This window comes from Ascaphus truei, chromosome 2 (assembly GCF_040206685.1).
Source record: "Ascaphus truei isolate aAscTru1 chromosome 2, aAscTru1.hap1, whole genome shotgun sequence".
NCBI classification, from domain to species: domain Eukaryota; kingdom Metazoa; phylum Chordata; class Amphibia; order Anura; family Ascaphidae; genus Ascaphus; species Ascaphus truei.
The window spans coordinates 349,254,163-349,272,429 of NC_134484.1; the positions used below are offsets into that span (position 1 = coordinate 349,254,163).

The 18,267-nt window shown below is 43.8% G+C and overlaps 1 protein-coding gene across 1 annotated transcript in view; it reads right to left on the reverse strand.

The window, feature by feature from the left end:
• Positions 1-18,267, reverse strand: part of SKAP2 (src kinase associated phosphoprotein 2) — a 325,224-nt gene that overhangs the window by 130,678 nt on the left and 176,279 nt on the right. Inside the window, exons 7-9 of the mRNA XM_075586827.1 lie at positions 9,416-9,540; positions 8,477-8,537; positions 3,679-3,780 (exon numbers count right to left, since the gene is read on the reverse strand). Coding sequence (XP_075442942.1) covers positions 3,679-3,780; positions 8,477-8,537; positions 9,416-9,540 — 288 coding nt within the window. The remainder of the gene's footprint in view (positions 1-3,678; positions 3,781-8,476; positions 8,538-9,415; positions 9,541-18,267) is intronic.

The window sequence follows — 18,267 nt, forward strand, 5'->3', positions numbered from 1 at the left end:
AAGAGCTTATTCTATATTAGTCGAAGCCAATGGGGAATTTCGACTCCAAACCGCCTGATCGGCCACTATGGTTGATATAGAATAAGCCCCTTTATCTTCTACTATCAAGCATTAGGAAGTGTAAATATTTATCACCAAGACTGTAAACGGGCAGAGTAAGTCAGTATATGTTCGGAGGAGAAAGTGTACTAGAGTTATTCATACCATGGTTCTGCTTTGCTTTATGTCAAACTAAACTCGACTGGCTGAAATCCTCTTCTATCTGAGTTACTAAATATTTAGAATAAATAACAAACATGTAGAAATCATAGAGTGATAATGATTCCAAGAGGCATAATTGGACAAAAATAAGTACAAAGGTAGCCTTAACGTGGAATAATGCAAGCTATAACGTGGTAAATATAGCATGTGTTAAGAAGGAGGTAACACATGAGATTATATTGTTTTCAATGGCACTCGTGGTAATAACCCGGTAGAGTATATGCATTGCGTTGACTGGAATAATAAAGTTGGCTTCATCTGTACTGTATGTAACACTCTCTAAAACAGTTATAGTAAAATTTCGTGTAAGAATCCATTTATTAAAAAAAATGAAAGGATGCTAAAAAGTGCTTGTCCTGAAACCTCTGATAAATGAATTGATGTCAGACTACATATGTACTGTAGTTAATGTAGCATCAGCTGCCTTCCACAAACAGCAATATCAGCATCTTGCTTAATTGAAAATAATTGCTTAATTTCCTCGACAGAATTTTTAATCTGTCAAGGTATAGTACCTTTTATATGATCTGTAGTGTTTTTTTTATATATTTCTATTCTGATGTTTGCTTTTTCCTCTTGTCTACCTACATTTCATTTTGAAATGTCTGAGTCATTTTCTATTCTTAGAACTTGGTTTTTATATATATATATATATATATATATAAATATATATACCACAATTATTAAGGTTATGGTGGGTAAAAAAGTGACAAAAACCCTCCACAGTAAAGCATATAGCAACTGTAAATATTACTGTAATATTACATACATACAATATGTACATACAGTAATATTTACAGTTGCTATATATATACAGCTAAACCCCGTTATAACGCGCCTCGTTATACCGCGATTCGGTTATAACGCGGTTTTCCCGTGGCTCCCGTTTTTTTTTTAAAAAAAAAAAAAAAAAAAAAAAAATTTTAAAAAAAAATTTTTTTACATTTTTTTTTTTGCACACTGCACACACTCACTGCACACACACTGCTCATTGCTCACACTGCCACACTGCACACACACTGCACACTGCACACACACTGCTCATTGCTCACACTGACACACTGCACACACTCACTGCACACACACTGCTCATTGCTCACTGCCACACTGCACACACACTGCACACTGCACACACTCACTGCACACACACTGCTCATTGCTCACACTGCCACACTGCACACACACTGCACACTGCACACACACTGCTCATTGCTCACACTGACACACTGCACACACACACTGCTCATTGCTCACTGCCACACTGCACACACACTGCACACTGCACACACACTGCTCATTGCTCACACTGACACACTGCACACACACTGACCACACTCACGCACACTCACACACACTTACGCACACTCACGCACACTTACGCACACTTACAGACACTCACACACACTCACACACACACACACACACACACACTTACACACACTTAGACACTCACACACACTCACACACACTTACACACACTTACACACACTTAGACACTCACAGACACACACTCACACACACTCACACACACTTACACACTCACAGACACTCACACACACTCACACACACTTAGACACTCACAGACACTCACAGACACTCACAGACACTCACAGACACTCACACACACTCACACACACTTACACACTCACAGACACTCACACACACTCACACACACTTACACACACACTCAGACACTTACCCACACTCACACACCCATATACACACACACACTTTCTCTCCCATATATACATACACACACACTCTCTCACTCTACACAGACGGGCCGCGACCAGCACCACCACCCGCTCCCCCCCCTCCTCCCGCGCAGGCAGCGGGAGCACCGGGGACAGCGGTGGGGAGAAGAAACCCCCCGCTACAACCTCCATGCAGGCAGCATGGTTCTGAGGTAAGCGGCGACCTGAGGGGACATCCCCACTCCCATCTCCTGCCCCGCGGCCTGTCCCGAGGTGACAGGGGGAAGCGGGGACAGGAGAGACATCCCCGCTCCCATCTCCTGCCCCGCGGCCTGTCCCGCGGTGACAGGGGGAAGCGGGGAGCGGAGGGACATGCCCGCTCCCATCTCCTGTCCCGCGGGATGAATATGCGCTAAAGCGCGGCGGCCATTTTTTTTTCTCGCGACCCCGTTAGTAACGCGGTGGTCTCGGGGTGGACCCCGAGACCCGCGTTATAACGGGGTTTAGCTGTATATATATATATATATATATATATATATATATATACAGCTTAACCCCGTTATAGCGCGGTCCTCTGGGGCCACCCGTGACCACCGCGTTATAAACGGGGTCGCGGAAAAAAAATGGCCGGCAAATTTTTTTTGTGGTGGTACTGTGTCCGCCGGAGGGGGAAAGCTGAGAACTCTCCCAGCATTCCCAGACCCAGTGGGGCAGCGGCAACAGCACTCAGCACTTACCCGGCATCTGGCAGCTCTTCTCCCTGTCTCTGCTTCCTGCTTCTGCTTCAGTTTTGCGAGAGCAAGCTCCCTTAAAGAGACAGTGTGTCTCTGTGTGTGTGTGTGTGTGTGTGTGTGTGTGTGTGTGTGTGTGTGTGTGTGTGTGTGTGTGTGTGTGTGTGTGTGTGTGTGTGTGTGTGTGTGTGTGTGTGTATTTGACTGTGTGAGACTGTGTGTGTGTGTCAGTGTGTCAGTGTGTGTGTGTGTGTGTGCAGTGTGCGTGCAGTGTGCTGTGTGTATGCAGTGTGCTGTGTGTATGCAGTGTGCTGTGAGGGTGTGTAGTGTGCTGTGAGTGTATGCAGTGTGCTGTGAATGTATGCAGTGTGCTGTGCGTGTGCAATGAGTGTATGCAGTGTGCTGTGAAGTGTGCTGTGTGTGTGTGTGTGTGTGTGCAGTGTGCTGTGAGTGTGTGCAGTGTGCTGTGAGTGTATGCAGTGTGCTGTGAGTGTATGCAGTGTGCTGTGAGTGTGCAGTTTGCAGTGAGTATGTGCAGTGTGCTGTGAGTGTATGCAGTGTGCTGTGAGTGTGTGCAGTGAGTGTGTGCAGTGTACAGTGAGTGTGTGCAGTGTGCTGTGAGTGTGTGCAGTGTGCTTTGAGTGTGTGCAGTGTGCTGTGAGTGTGTGCAGTGTGCTGTAAATGTATGCAGTGTGCTGTGAGTGTGTGCAGTGTGCTGTGAGTGTGTGCAGTGTGCTGTGAATGTATGCAGTGTGCTGTGAGTGTATGCAGTGTGCTGTGAATGTATGCAGTGTGCAGTGAGTGTGTGCAGTGAGTGTGTGCAGTGTGTGCAAAAAAAAAAACATTCGGGGTCCACGCTCAAACCCCGTTATATGCGATCCGCGTTATAGTGGATCGCGCTACAACAGGATTGAGCTGTATATATACACAGACATATATTGACCAAAGTGAAGTACAGTAGTGGACATTAGCTGGAAGCTCTATGACAATACCTGGAAGTTCTTCATAAATATCATCATATGTTTCATTATCAGCCGATAGATCATGATAATCTTCTGGTTTCACGTCATCATATAGCTCCTCACCCACGGTGTCTAAAGAAAAAGAAACAGGTTGGCAAATATAAACAGTACACAATTATGTGCTAATGCTTTTACAGTCAAAACTGAACACACAGATACCCAACAAGCTCTGAGAAACCCCTACCATTACCACATAATATATATATGTATATGTGTCAAAAGAAGTGCTAGTGGGCGTGGCTAAATTTATACAACAAAAACAGACAAAAATGCCCAAAGCTACTTCCAATGTGACAAAAATACACAGTGCAATACCCATATATTCTCTTGAAAAAAGGGTAATTTAGTTTAACCCTTTGGCCAAAGCGTCTTAAGCCTGCTGCCACTTTCAAGGAATGACCGTAGCAGGTCCTAACACTCACCTGGGTTAAAATTCTTATTTACCTGTATAATTACAGGAAGAATGATCACATTGGATCTCTCGTAACCTGGCAAAATGAAACTGACCTGCCAACTTGGAAAGTCAAAACTACCTTTATTTTTAACTCTTCCCTGCAAGAAGGATCTTTAACAGTGCTATAGCTAAGCACTTCAGGTTAAATAAGTATTTTCTAACTACCTTATCTAATGAATAAATAATAGCTTTATTAGTACGTTGTTACAGAAAAAAAATAAGTTTTCCATTCACAAGTCTCCTGTTAAATTAGGAGCCAGGACAGAAATGTGTTGTAAGTTTCTTTTCCAGAGAATAGGTGAAATACAAAAATAGTACCATTATAAAATCAATAATGGATAATGCTTTGTAACAGGGGAGTTATCCCTGTTCAAGTAATGTGCCTCTAATCCAGCAGTGTGGTGGTTAACTGCTGGTAGTCAATTAACAAACACCACCTGCCTGATTAGATTGCTTAGAAAAGCCTGTCTTTTGAGACAGGAAGAGAGACTCCTTAGCTCACACCTGAGCTGAACTTGGAGACACTTGTCTTGAGCCCTGCCAGAAGAAACAGCAGAGCTGCTTTCAAGACACAGGGGAAACTTCTAAACCTGAATGCTGACACGCCCTGAGGAAAAGGGAGCTGAACCAGGGACAGAGAAGATTTTCCCTCCAAACCACAAGGAACAGATAAGACTTTCATTTATGAGACTTTCTATATCTGCTTATTTCATGCTATATGTTTGGGGCTGGGAGACATGCTTATCTAAGGGAGTTGTGAACTGCATAGTATTTCACTAGAAATACTCCCAAGTGAATAGAAGCTTTGTTTACCCCTTGTTTGGATGGTTTCCTGATGTTAAGGAAACAGGCGCAATAAAAGGCTTATTTAATTTCACTATAATCAGTCTCCCTTGCATACCTCTGTGAGCGTCCGCCTACATGCTTTTTTTATTCATTGGCTTAAGGCAGGGGTGCTCAACTCCAGCCCTCCCCCTCCTCCTTTGATTGAGCCGCCTGTGCTGAAGCTGGGACTGATTGAGCCACCTATGCTGAAGCTGGGACTGATTGAGCCACCTGTGCTGAAGCTGGGACTGATTAAACCACCTACACTGGCGACACACTTTATTCGAACTCGGCTAGTCCCACGAATTCGGGTATACTCGGGTGTATTGAGGTTTGTGACTGTTTTCTGCCCGAGTGCATTGCGTTATTTTCCAGGCAGGGATTGAAGCATTTTATTCCCGCTGGCTGCAATACTGCACAGTATATATATATATACTGCATTACAATTCATGAATTTATGCCATCTGGTAGATACGCGAAGCATTGCAGCCTATTAAATCCTAATCATTATAATTTAACAGATCAGCCGCCCGTCAGCCAGGCATGAAACATGGCTGGGAAGGCAAACGCATCGGGGCTTGTCAGAGGTGAGGAGCGGCGCATTCCAGGTATCTGCCAGGTACCTACTGGGTATTTGCTCGAATAAAGTGTGTCGCAGCAGTATGTTAAAGCTGGGATATCCTTAAAACCTGACCTGTTGGTGGCCCTTGAGCACCATTGGCTTAAGGTAAAGTAAATGTTAGGCTGACTCGTAAAATATACTTGCAGCAACATTAAGTTTTCCAACTAAATTGAGTTACTAAAAGACCAGAGACGTGCTAATGTATTTGCATAGTTTGCAGAAGTTTTACCAAAATGTATTTTTTTGTTTGTTTTGTTATATAAAAGTGCGCAATTTCACTTTTTTCCCCACAATTTATTTCGAATTGGGGGGTGGGGGGGGTGAGTGTGAAAGGTTACATGACTGGTATGACCTGAACGCTGGTCATGTGACCTCTCACATCACAGTCATACTGTATGAGCATGCACATTTTTTTTTAAACGTTGCTTCTTTTTTCTTCACAAGAAAACAGCAACTTTTGCCCAGTCCGCACATTGTTGCGAACAGTTCGCCCATCTCCGTAAAATACATTGATAGAGGCGACCTCTACCACAACAGTGTGTTCCATTTTATGATTTATTCTGTAAAATCGTTTTACAAAATGATCAGAATGAATGATTGGAGTCGCCCTTACTCCGGGCTAGGTGCTGCAGATTGTAGTAGTGCTGACGGGCTGATATCATACTTCCTGCACCAAATCAAATATATGTAACCCTTGACAAAGGTGCGTTCTGCCTGTGCACTTTATATTTATACGACATCTGGGATTTAAGGTTGGTGCAATGAATGGAATATGCAAGATTTACTCAAGAATGCATGGCTTATAAATTCAGTTGTGTTGGCGCACACACGGCTCCTTTGGGCCTGCAAAGTATTGCTTTCAGCCGCCTGTAACGGCTAAGTGTTCTAATGTATCAGTTATCTGTTAGTTTACCTACATTTGTTGTAGTACTTTTCCATAATTTGTTTCTCCTATTGGCTTAACTCCTCAGCAACGTATAAAAAGGGAGGAAAGACTCCGAGCTTTCTTAAGCGGGTTATTTCAAGTTTTTCAGCAGGTCATTTTAATACTTTTTAATGACAGTCTACTTGCAGAACACTAATACTATAATGTACCCAGTATTTAATGAAAAAACAAGAGAAAATATAGCTAAAATTGTCAGGTTCGTACATCAGTTGTTCATCTAATAAAAGAATAAAGTCCATTTTTGTTGTCATATGTACAAGCACAGACAGGTGGAAATAGATGGGATAAACTGAAATGACCGACTTCAATACAAGGCTGTGAGAGATTGGGAGAGATTTCTGCTTTGTGTCTCAGTCTGTGCTTGCGTTTATACTTCACACAGTTTAAAATGTGTAATTATAACACAACTTTTCTTTACGGTCTCGTCCGAAAGCAATGACAGTGGTATAAAAAAAGTGCAACCAAATGACTTGTACCGGCGCTAATAAACACCTTAATATAATTAAGTGCAATAAACAAATGCAATACTTAAGAGGGATGTGTATCCCAGAAGAACACGCTTCTCCACCTTCCAAGGAATATGTACAGATTCCTTACATGAGTTGATCCACAGGGGGGGGGAAGGGAGCGGTATTCTCAGGAACACACCAAGAAATAAAAAATATAAACACAGTTTATTTCTTGGTGTGTTCCTGAGAATACCGCTCCCTTCCCCCCCCCCTGTGGATCAACAGTGGTATAAAAAAAAACATGCACAAAGATTTTAATAATTACTGTACATATCTGTGCCACCTGAGCCCTCTCTATGCCACAACTAGTCAGCATACCTATTTGTGCCATTACCCCTAGCACTGTGTGAGACATCACTGCAGCCAGTGTTTTATTGAGTTAAGGGGTAGAGACACTCACATGTAGAAAGGAGTAATGAAGTGGTGCTGGTCCGGAGCAAGCAGGAATCCTCAAACCTGCACAGTAGACTCAACTGTGGGTAGACTCCCCTCCTCTTTTGCATGAAGTTCAAAGTCAAGATTCACATGTTACACTTGTATGGCAGAGTAGAGATGTGTGCAATGTTTTGGGGTTTTTCTACCCACAGCTGAGCCCTCTCTGTAGCCCCTATTCTTTCATATTGTACCTTGTACCTTTGTGTTTGCTTCAGCATTTTCATCTCATAGATAAAGTTTCGGGTGAGGAAGAGAGTCTGGGGTTTAGTTCAGTGTGGTGAATGTGTATCATATTGAAACCCCTTTACTTCCAGATGGGCTATACTTTAGAGCAGGGGTGGCTAACTCCAGTCTTCAAGGGCCACCAACAGGTCAGATTTTAAGGATATCCCTGCTTCAGCACAGGTGGCTCAGTCAATGACTGAGCCACTGATTGAGCCACCTGTGCTGAAGCATGGATATCCTTCAAACCTGACCTGCTGGTGGCCTTTGATGATTGGAGATTGCCACTCCTGCTTTAGAGGAACAAGTAGTGAGCTGGATAAAGATTTAAAGTGGAAGTCTAGCATCTCTCCGCCTTTCAACTTGCACCTTTCAACCTACATTTTGTACTCCCTGTCCCCAATGTCAGGTTAGTAAAAACTGCAATGAAAGTTCTGATGTTGCCTCATCCTTGGGGAATATCCACTGATTTCCCACTCACTTGGGAAAAATAGTTATGTTTGCCAAATCTTTGAGAATCTTCTGACCCAACAATGGCATGCCACCAGACAGAAGGCCGGAGTTGTAACCAGGAAAAACTTGCAGCAAATGATTAAACAAAGTCAAATTGCTTCAGGTTACTGAAAGTCATACCGTAGTTTGCGTCTATGCTTTATTCTTTTGCTATACAACATTGCTTTGCTCAAAAGAGTTGAATCATCTAATATAGTGACAACATCCACGTAAACGTTTTATTTTCTACTGTGTTTCCTTACCGTTTAGATTCAAGATTGCATTAATCCATTCCTCTGCTTCCTTGGGGTTGGAAGCGGCAAACTATAAAAAAAATCAAAATAAAGCACAAATTATCTTAGTAAGAGAGAAAAAAAAAAACAATCTAGCATTCTTGTCCCTTCTTCATGGAAACATTAGCGATTCTTTATGTGTCTACTGCTACTTTTCTTGCAAGGATGCTTCTTATAATGTACAGTTAATTTTGACAAATTTACGTAATTGGAGCAGAGGATGATGGATTTGAAACTCTGATCAGCAGCTGGCAGCTGTGCAGAAAAAAAGCTGCTTCTCTTCATCAATGTCAAAGCCAGAACTGATGAACGAAATTTGCCCTTGACAATTAGAAGACACCCATGAATTTCTTTAGACTGCTGGGTATAGTTTTTGTCAAAATGTTCGTGTCAGATTCCAACACATTACCTGACAACTTAATTAACTGATTTTCAAATGCAATTTCAGATATTTAAAACGTATTAAAGTTGCATTCCACATTGATGCCTCAGTGATAGATCTTTGAAACTCACTGCTGATAGGTGTGTTGCCCTGTTTCACCGCAGCACCCGTTTGAATCCGGTATGAAAGTGCTACTCAAGGTGTTTGCACTGATAAATCTCCATTTCTCTAACTGGAAATTCTTCTTTTTAATATGTCCCAGGCTTACTAAAATACAATTTACATCACCAAAACATAAACGAACAACAGATAAAATTGATAGATATATATAAAGAAGCTTCCTCTTTAATATGGATGACATGAACTTTATCAGGATTTTGTTCTTCTTAATATATTCCCATATGCATGAGCATACTGCGCAGATGTGCCAGTTAGTGAGCTGTTGCAACCCAAATGTTCCTGTCTCCAAGACTGGCAATGTAACAGTTTTATCAATTTCATTTATACAGAGGCATAAAAAGTCCAACCTGATAGACACGTTTATCAGGAGCAAAGATTTCAAAACAGCAATCTTTCTTTGCATCCTTCCGCAGCGTATTATTCATTCTGGCGCTGTACCCGTCTAAAGCAAATTCTCCTTTCTGCTGCTTGTCTGTCAAAGATAAAAAACAAAAACAAAATAGGAACTTGTTAATTCACTGGCGGATGCCCATATAAATGAAATAGTGGCCAACTACATTAATGTCCTGAGCTCTTAGGAATCCGTTGCAGAATTCCGGTCACCAAGCTGATTGTAATCATGTGCAGATTTTGTACTGGGACTTCATGAATATCGCCAATGACTCAGAGGTCCCAGCTGTTGCTGTATACTTTATATATGTAAATAAGTGCAATGTAACGTGTGCATTTTTTATCTGCCACATTTTCTAAAATCTATGTACAGTGCTGTGATATCCAGAAAAACTATAATTTAAAAAAAAAAAAAAATGAAAGAAGCTCCACAACACAGATGTAGCCAGACTTGCTATCCTCAGTGCGTGTTTGCACGTGGCCGCCGGACCGTCGCGTGCGATCATGGACCCCGAAAACAGAAAGGATTAACTCTGCGGGGGTCCCTGCTTCTGAATTGGACCACCACAGCGGTAATCCTGCCACCAGCCAATAAGAGCTATGCTGAGGAGTCCCAGGGAGACGCAGTCTCTGTGTCTCCCTAAGCAGCTCTTACAGGACCAATTCATGTGTAGGATTGAAGCAGGGGAGTCTCCGGCGCTAAACCTCATTAATTACAGCTCTGGGGATCCCCTGTGTCCCGAGATACAGACCTCTCTATGGGGTGCCGGTATCTCCTGCAATTTTAAATGCCATGTGTCACGCAAGCTTGTAGGAAGTCACACCGGATAACGTCACGGCTTCCTATTGGCCCATTACAGAGCGGCAGTACTTAGTCTGTTTCTGTGTTTAGTGACTGGGGTGTGCAAGTTACACAAAGATTGGCCCCCTGCAGACGCACTTACCAGAACTCCCTCCTACTGTCTCTGTACGTTCTCCCTACCTACCAATTAGACTGTAAGCTCCTCGGAGCAGGGACTCCTCCTCCTTAATGTTACTTTTATGTCTAAAGCACTTATTCCCATGATCTGTTATTTATATTATCTGTTATTTATTTGATTACCACATGTATTACTACTGTGAAGTGCTATGTACATTAATGGCGCTATATAAATAAAGACATACAATACAATACAAAAGTGAAAGGGCCTCTGAAATCCTACACCGGGAAGGGGATCATCAAAATGAGGTGTACAATTTATACACATTCCAATTAAGGATTCTCATTTTACAATATACAGTAACTAAAGCTGTCGGTACAGTGGCCTTCCTTATACCGATGTGGAGCCAAAAAATGACCTCATTTTGTGACTCCTCCCAGCACATGACCTCACCACATGAGCTAAAAACAACAATTACAATAGTGGCGCCATTAGAAAAAACAATAAACACAAACCTTTATCATTGTAGACCAATTGTAAATAATCAAGTTTCATTTTGCAAGTTGAAAACACACTCTAGTCTACTTATAAAGGCAAAAGTGGTGCAATTCTGGTTGCAGAAAACTGTACCAGATCTAACAATAAAAAATCCTATTGCTTTCAGTGGGATTTTTGTTCTTTGTCACGTGGTGCAGTTGCTGTACTTTTTTACTTGATTCATGGCAGACAATTAATGTTGTCCTTGTGGTTGCTACATATGTTTTTAGAACCACCCAGATAACACATTCAGATGCATGTGTATTGACATGATGTGATTTTGTTCCCTAAACATGCAACAGTTCTTTTTAACTAAATCTTTGAATCATTATCTGAGTTTAATACAGTTGTTACAGTATACAGGACTGTCAAATTATGAACTGGCATACAGTATGTAGGCTTGCTAGTACAGTAAGTACATAACACAGGGAAATTCTCTTTTAGGTCAGTCCCTAGCACAAGTAGAGGTGTATACATATTAGATTTAACAACGGGGCGGGCAACTCCAATCCTCAAGGGCAACCAGCAGGTTAGGTTATCAGGATATCACTGCTTCAGCACAGGTGGTGCAGTCGAAGACTGAGCCACCTGTGCTGAGGCAGGGGTATCCTCAAAACACACCCTGTTGTTAGCCCATGAGGCCTGGAGTTGCCCACTCCTGTTTTACAATGGATGTACATTATCCATCAAATGAAAGTGGGTTCTGGTATTGTCAGAATACAGTAACTGTCCCCTTTTTTCTTTTTCCTGACAACAACCATAATACAATAAGACTTCCTTGCCATCTGTTCATGTTCTCCAGTGGCTTCTTGACATTGTCACAAAAAGATATTGCAAAGCTCGATGCAGGAGCAGTACAATAAAAGCCTGGCCTTCTGATGCATTCACTTGGAATTGGAGAGGCTTTCTTGTTTTGTTCTTTTCTTATCTTTGAAGTTTGTTGAACCTGATAAACATGGGGCGGTTTTAAGGTCAGTTGGAAAAGGAAAATGTTATCTTCGGTTGTCAAACTATAAACGCGAGATCACAGATAAAATTGGAGCACGGAGGAAAAATTCTTACTGATTTTTCCAATGAACTAAACACAAATGTTCTTGGAATTGTATTATGGTTATAAAACTGTAACAATCAAACGGTTAAATCTTTTTGGGCCATATATGGTGTCCTATGGAATAACACCCCTTGGAAAATATTATTATCGTTAATGTGTAAAGCGCCAACATATTCTGCAGTGTGGTACAATGGGGGTACAGAGATTTGATAATCACATAAACAGAGTTACACACAAATATAAATACCGACAAACATGCACAAACGGATACAGAAGGTAATGAGGACTCTGTATGTGAGAGCTTACACTATAGGGGGAGTGAGGGACAATGTTGAAACAGAAAGGCAAAGTGGCTTTGGCCAAAGGGTTAACTAAACGACCCTTTTTCAAGAGATATATAGGTATTTCACTGTGTATTTTTGTCACATTGGATGTTGCTCTGGACTTCTTTGTTTCTTGTTTTACTACATATTTAGTTAAGGTTTTATGGGGATATAATTTGTCATCAATATTTTTTTTCCTATATTATAAACATTACTTATAGCCATTCTCCTCTCTATCTCCCCTCCTTGCTTCTTCAAGTGGCGTGCTCACAAAAACGAGGAATGGAAGCAAAGACGCTGATCTCCACCTCCCTCCTGGTTTTTCTGTGGGTCTTCGTTGTGGTAGTAAAACTGTGATAAATGTTTAGTACATGGTTGCTCTACTGTCTTCAATGGTTGTGGAAGACTGCGTGGAGCTAGCATCCATTGCGGCTTTTTGATATACCTAGCCACGATCTTGATAACATCACGAGTGGCACTCGGCACGCAATAGAGTGGCCTCTCTCCCCTTCCCCCGCTCCCCCCTTCCTGTGTTTCTTCCTATTACCGATGTACTCGGTTCACTTGCGTTCACTACTTGCAGGAATTTAGTATATCATCTAATGGATTCCGGCTAGTAGAACAGCTGGATAGCTGGTATGAATGGAACTGCAATACACTTCTATCGCTGGAGGTTTCTTCTTCAGCTGTATGGTATACAAGATACAACTGAGGTCTTAATCATTGTACACGGAAACCTTTCCCTTTCTCTTCCTTTACCACTGGGGAGCACTGCTATAGACTTATAGTATTCTATTGGTACATTATATATCCTGTCATTCCATTTAGGATATTGAGGTATGGGGACTATTTGTAATACTTCAGTATGCACACTTACTGGTGATTCCTATCCGTGAGAGGATGTATATCTCACTACTATTCTATCTAATAGCTGACCATTACCTAGTGACTCAATGGTATATTATATACCTTATACTGGGACCTATTAAGGCTCCCTGCCGGTTTCTTTCAGCGTCATTTCGGTTTTAACCTTTTTTCTGTTTCCTTAGAATAAAATTAACATATATTAGTAGAGGTTGAGCGCTATATAGGGATTCTTTTTTCTCTCACTGTTTATGCTACAGAATACATATACACAGTGTTCGACAATCCTATACATTTACACGCCCGGGGCGGGTGGATTTAACCTCCGGGCGAGTAAATATTGGCCCAAGCAGCACGTGTGTTTGTTTTTTAAATTTCCCTGCTCGCGCTCAAATTTCCCTGCTCGCGCTGAAAAAAACCCAAAAAAACTCCCCCTGCCTGACAGCTGATTGGTGCGCGCTCCCAGGCTTTGTGGGCGCGCGGCCAGGCTCTATATGAGCTCGCCCCCAACAAGCAGCCATTTGTTTCCCAAGGAGGACACAGTAAGTACTATCTGTGCCTTCCCCCTGTCCCCGCTTCCCCCCGTGTCAGCCTGCGGGGCCGGGAGATTGGAGCGGGGATGTCCCTTCAGGTCCCCGCTTCACCCCGATCCCCGTGTCAGCCCGCGGGGCCGGGAGATTGGAGCGTGGATGTCTCCTCAGGTCCCCGCTTCACCCCGATCCCCGTGTCAGCCCGCAGGGCCGGGAGATTGGAGTGGGGATGTCCCCTCAGGTCCCCGCTTCACCCCGATCCCCGTGTCAGCCCGCGGGGCCGGGAGATTGGAGCTGCGGGGTGGTGGTGCTGGTCGCGGCCTTTCCTCTCTTCTGAACCCCCCGTGTGTGTAGAGTGAGAGAGTGTGTGTGTGTGTATGTATGTGAGTGTGTATATATGGTAGTATGTGTGTGTGTGTGTGTGTGTGTGTATATATGGGGGGTGTGTGTGTATATGGGTGTGTGTGTGTGTGTGTGTATATGGGGGAGTGTGTGTGTATATGGGGGAGTGTGTGTGTGTGTATATGGGAGTCTGTGTGTGTGTGTGTGTGTGTGTGTGTGTGTGTGTGTGTGTGTGTGTGTGTATATGGGTGTGTGTGTGTGTATATGGGGGTGTGTGTGTGTGTGTATGGGGGTGTGTGTGTATGGGGGTGTGTGTGTGTGTGTATATGGGGGAGTGTGTGTGTGTGTGTATATGGGGGAGTGTGTGTGTGTGTGTGTGTGTGTATATGGGGGAGTGTGTGTGTGTGTGTGTGTGTATATGGGGGAGTGTGTGTGTGTGTGTGTGTGTGTGTGTGTGTGTGTGTGTGTGTGTGTGTGTGTGTGTGTGTGTGTGTGTGTGTGTGTGTGTGTGTGTGTGTGTGTGTGTGTGTGTGTGTGTGTGTGCGCGTGTATATGGGGGAGTGTGTGTGTGTGTATATATGTGTGTGTGTGTAGGACATCAGATCAGTCACCCCCCCACCTAGTCAGTCAAAGTTACCCAGTCAGTCACCATCTCTCCCCCCCAGTTCCCTCATTCAGTCCCCCCCTATCTCCTCCCTGTCTCTCCCCCCTCCCTGTTTCTCTCCCCTCCCTGTCTCTCTCCCCTCCCTGTCTCTCTCCACTCAGTCTCTCTCCCCTCCCTGTCTCTCTCCCCTCCCTGTCTCTCCCCATCCCTGTCTCTCCCCCCTCCCTGTCTCTCCCCCCCCCTGTCGCTCCCCCCCCTGTCTCTCTCCCCTCCCTGTCTCTCCCCCCTCCCTGTCTCTCCCCCCGCCCTGTCTCTCCCCCCGCCCTGTCTCTCCCCCCGCCCTATCCTTCCTCCCTGTCTCTCCCCCCTCCCTGTCTCTCCCCCCGCCCTGTCTCTCCCCCCGCCCTGTCTCTCCCCCCGCCCTGTCTCTCACCCACTCTCTCTCTCTCTGTCTCTCAGCCACTCTCTCTCTCTGTCTCTCACCCACTCTCTCTCTCTGTCTCTCACCCACTCTCTCTGTCTCACACTCTCAATCTGGATATCTTATTTACCCTGTATATCTTAACTGCCCTATACTACACCGACATAATTTATACTGCTTTCTTCCAGATCTGACTCAAGCTTCACATGGAAGACATCGGAACCCCCCCTAACCCAGTAGACAGGTAGGGAACACCTCCCCTCCAATGTATAACATTGCGGTAATGCGGGTACCTGGACATTGAGGGACTGCGGATCAGGTAAGATCCCAGGCGGGATTGCTGCTTTAGATATTGTGAAGCGGGGACGTCCAGACACTGGTTAAGGGGTTCAGGAAACTAGTCACTCACATCTGGCTTTTATTTCTAGATCCAACATTTACTTACACACACACACACACACACACACACACACACACACACACACACACACACACACACACACACGTAACAAGGACTAATTGTAGTATAATGTAATACAATAAATACATTTGTCAAAAACGAATGTTCTGACTAGGAATTTATTAAATGTATTTTATTTATATATTTTATTTTAAAGCGGGGTTGGGGGTGGGACTAGGGTTGGGGGCAGGAGTAGGGGCGGGGTTGGCGGCGGGACTAGGTGGCGAGTAGATTTTTTGGTTGGGCTAGTAGATTTTTGGGTGATTTGTTGAACACTGTATATACATATACACATACAACATAATACAAATCTATTACTGACAGGTGGGGGAAATGGCAGGCTTGACCTTAATTAAAAGCAATCACATTTACCCCTACTGTCACAATGACAACATTCAGGCTTCTGTCTCCTGAGATGGTAAGTAGAGTTTGAAGAAAAATTGTATATTGATATACTGTACTGTATGAAAGAAACATTTCACATGTTAACTGGAACTGGTTGTCTTATACATATATATACACATATACACATTTTAAGTTATGGTGGGTGAAAAGGGTGACAAAAATACACACACACTTAGTTAAGTTATTGTGGGTAAAAAAAGTGAAAAAAAATCTCCACAGTAAAGCATATAGCAAATGGATATATTACTGTATGCTCATTTGCATGTCTTAGACAGGTCTGCAACCCTGCCTTTCACCATTACCACCCAGCACACAGCGCTTCCACTGCAGCAAGGGATTCTGGGAAATGACATGCAAATGAGCACACAGTGCCACCTTTTGCTAGCCACCATAACATGTGGTTAAACCTATCCCTGCTTCATTTTGCAAAGCCAGTATAACCAACCCCACACTGATGAGACCCATTAAGGTTGAAACGGCTGTCTGTGGGTGGGTTTACTGGCTATGCATCTTTGGTGATGTCATTTGACCAGCTACTCTAAGCCCCAACCCCCTGATCCCAGAAGCTTGTGGGATTCCTCTGCTCAACTGTTTGCCAGGAGAAAACATCAACCACAGGACACTGAGTGAGCTGATATCCACGGCGCCATTGTAGTCTCTCCCCCTGTACCCCTGGGACAAAATTACAGCATGATTGGAGCCCAGCAGAAGCCATTCAGATTGGAGTACACCAGTGATCTGGATCATCTTGCTTCAAGTGGAACCTGGTAGTTACAGCTAAGCAGAAACCCTAACCTGTTATAGGTTTATCTACAATGCGATTTTAACCCTTATGTTTGTGAGTGTGCATTTATAAGGTTTCTTCAACCTGCCAATTGTATTAAATGATAATACACTATGGGGCATGCGCTTGTGATTTTTGTTTTTTTTATATATATATACAGACACACACACACACACTGTATGTGTGTGTATATATATATATATATATATATATATATATATATATATATATATATATATATATATATATAAATATCTCCTGACAGTGCATAAGACAGGTCTCTATGTCAACTAACCAACATATGTACAAAACAAACCCTACTATATATTTTTTAATATAAAACCAACAGATAAAGGTGTTACAAAAACACTGGGACTGGTATGCTGTATACATTGGTAGAGTCAAGACAGGTCAGATGGTGCTCTCTCATTCTCTATGCCTATTATCCTGGAACCAGGGTCACGTGTAATGTATGAATAGCTCCAGTTAGCTTAACTCATGCCTTCCCTCTTCCAAAGCACAACAAGTCCTTTTGTCTTTCTTAGTTTTATTGCAAAGTCAAGAAAACAAAGAGTTCTTGTAGATGGAGTAGTGAGGTCGAGAGTGCTTCTCTAGAAGTGCTGTGTATCACCAGGTAAGGCGTGTGTAAAAACAGAAAGGTCTTGCTGGGGCTAATAGCATGAAGGTACTCACTCACTCAGTGTCCTGGGTGGAAAGGAAGTATATGGCTTTCTGGGAACAGGAACAGTCTGAGGATGAGACTATTTGTGAATACAGACAGGGGAGTAAGGGAAACTCCACTAAACCAGGGGGATTAAGGAGGTTGCCAAGACAACCTGGTTATGAGCTAACTGGAAAGCCCAAATGCAACAAATGTATCGGTTCCACAGGCACTGTGTGTTTTCAGAGCAGATATACATGCAGAAATAAGGAGCTGACAGGCAGAAGCTGCAAAGGGGGGGTGGGGGGGGTAAACAGAAATATGAATCCCGTTCCAGGACACCTATTATATATAAAATGTAATTTTATATATATACAGTATATATCTCTTAATATATCAATTTGAAATTTGTGGGGTTGTTGGTAGATGTGGTGAATCTGATTGGTCCGTGGGTCTGTCACTCCGCCTCTGGCCAATCAGATTGGTCCGTATCCCTGCCCCGCCCCGCACGCCTCTCATTGGCCTGCGTGGCTCTATGACGTCACCCAACTGCCACTCTCTTCTCCTCACTCGCAACTCACCTTCCTCCTCGGCCTCACCCAACTGCCACACACACGCACCCAGCGGCCCTGACCGCCGGCTCCCCCCCCTATTACCCCCCCACCCATTACCCCCCCAGCTCACCTCCCCGCCGGCTCCCCCTATCACCCCCCATCACCCGCAGCTCATTGCGCGTGCGCACAATGCTCCCGTTACCTAGGGAGGGAGATGGGCGCGGGGGGGGGGGTGGTGGTGCGCAGTCCCCAAGCTTCCCCTGCGAGCGGGTGACGCGCCGGACCTGTCCCGCCTGGCTGCTCCTCCCCTTCTGTCTGGTCCCCTTCCCCACGGCGCTCCCTTGCTTGCCCGT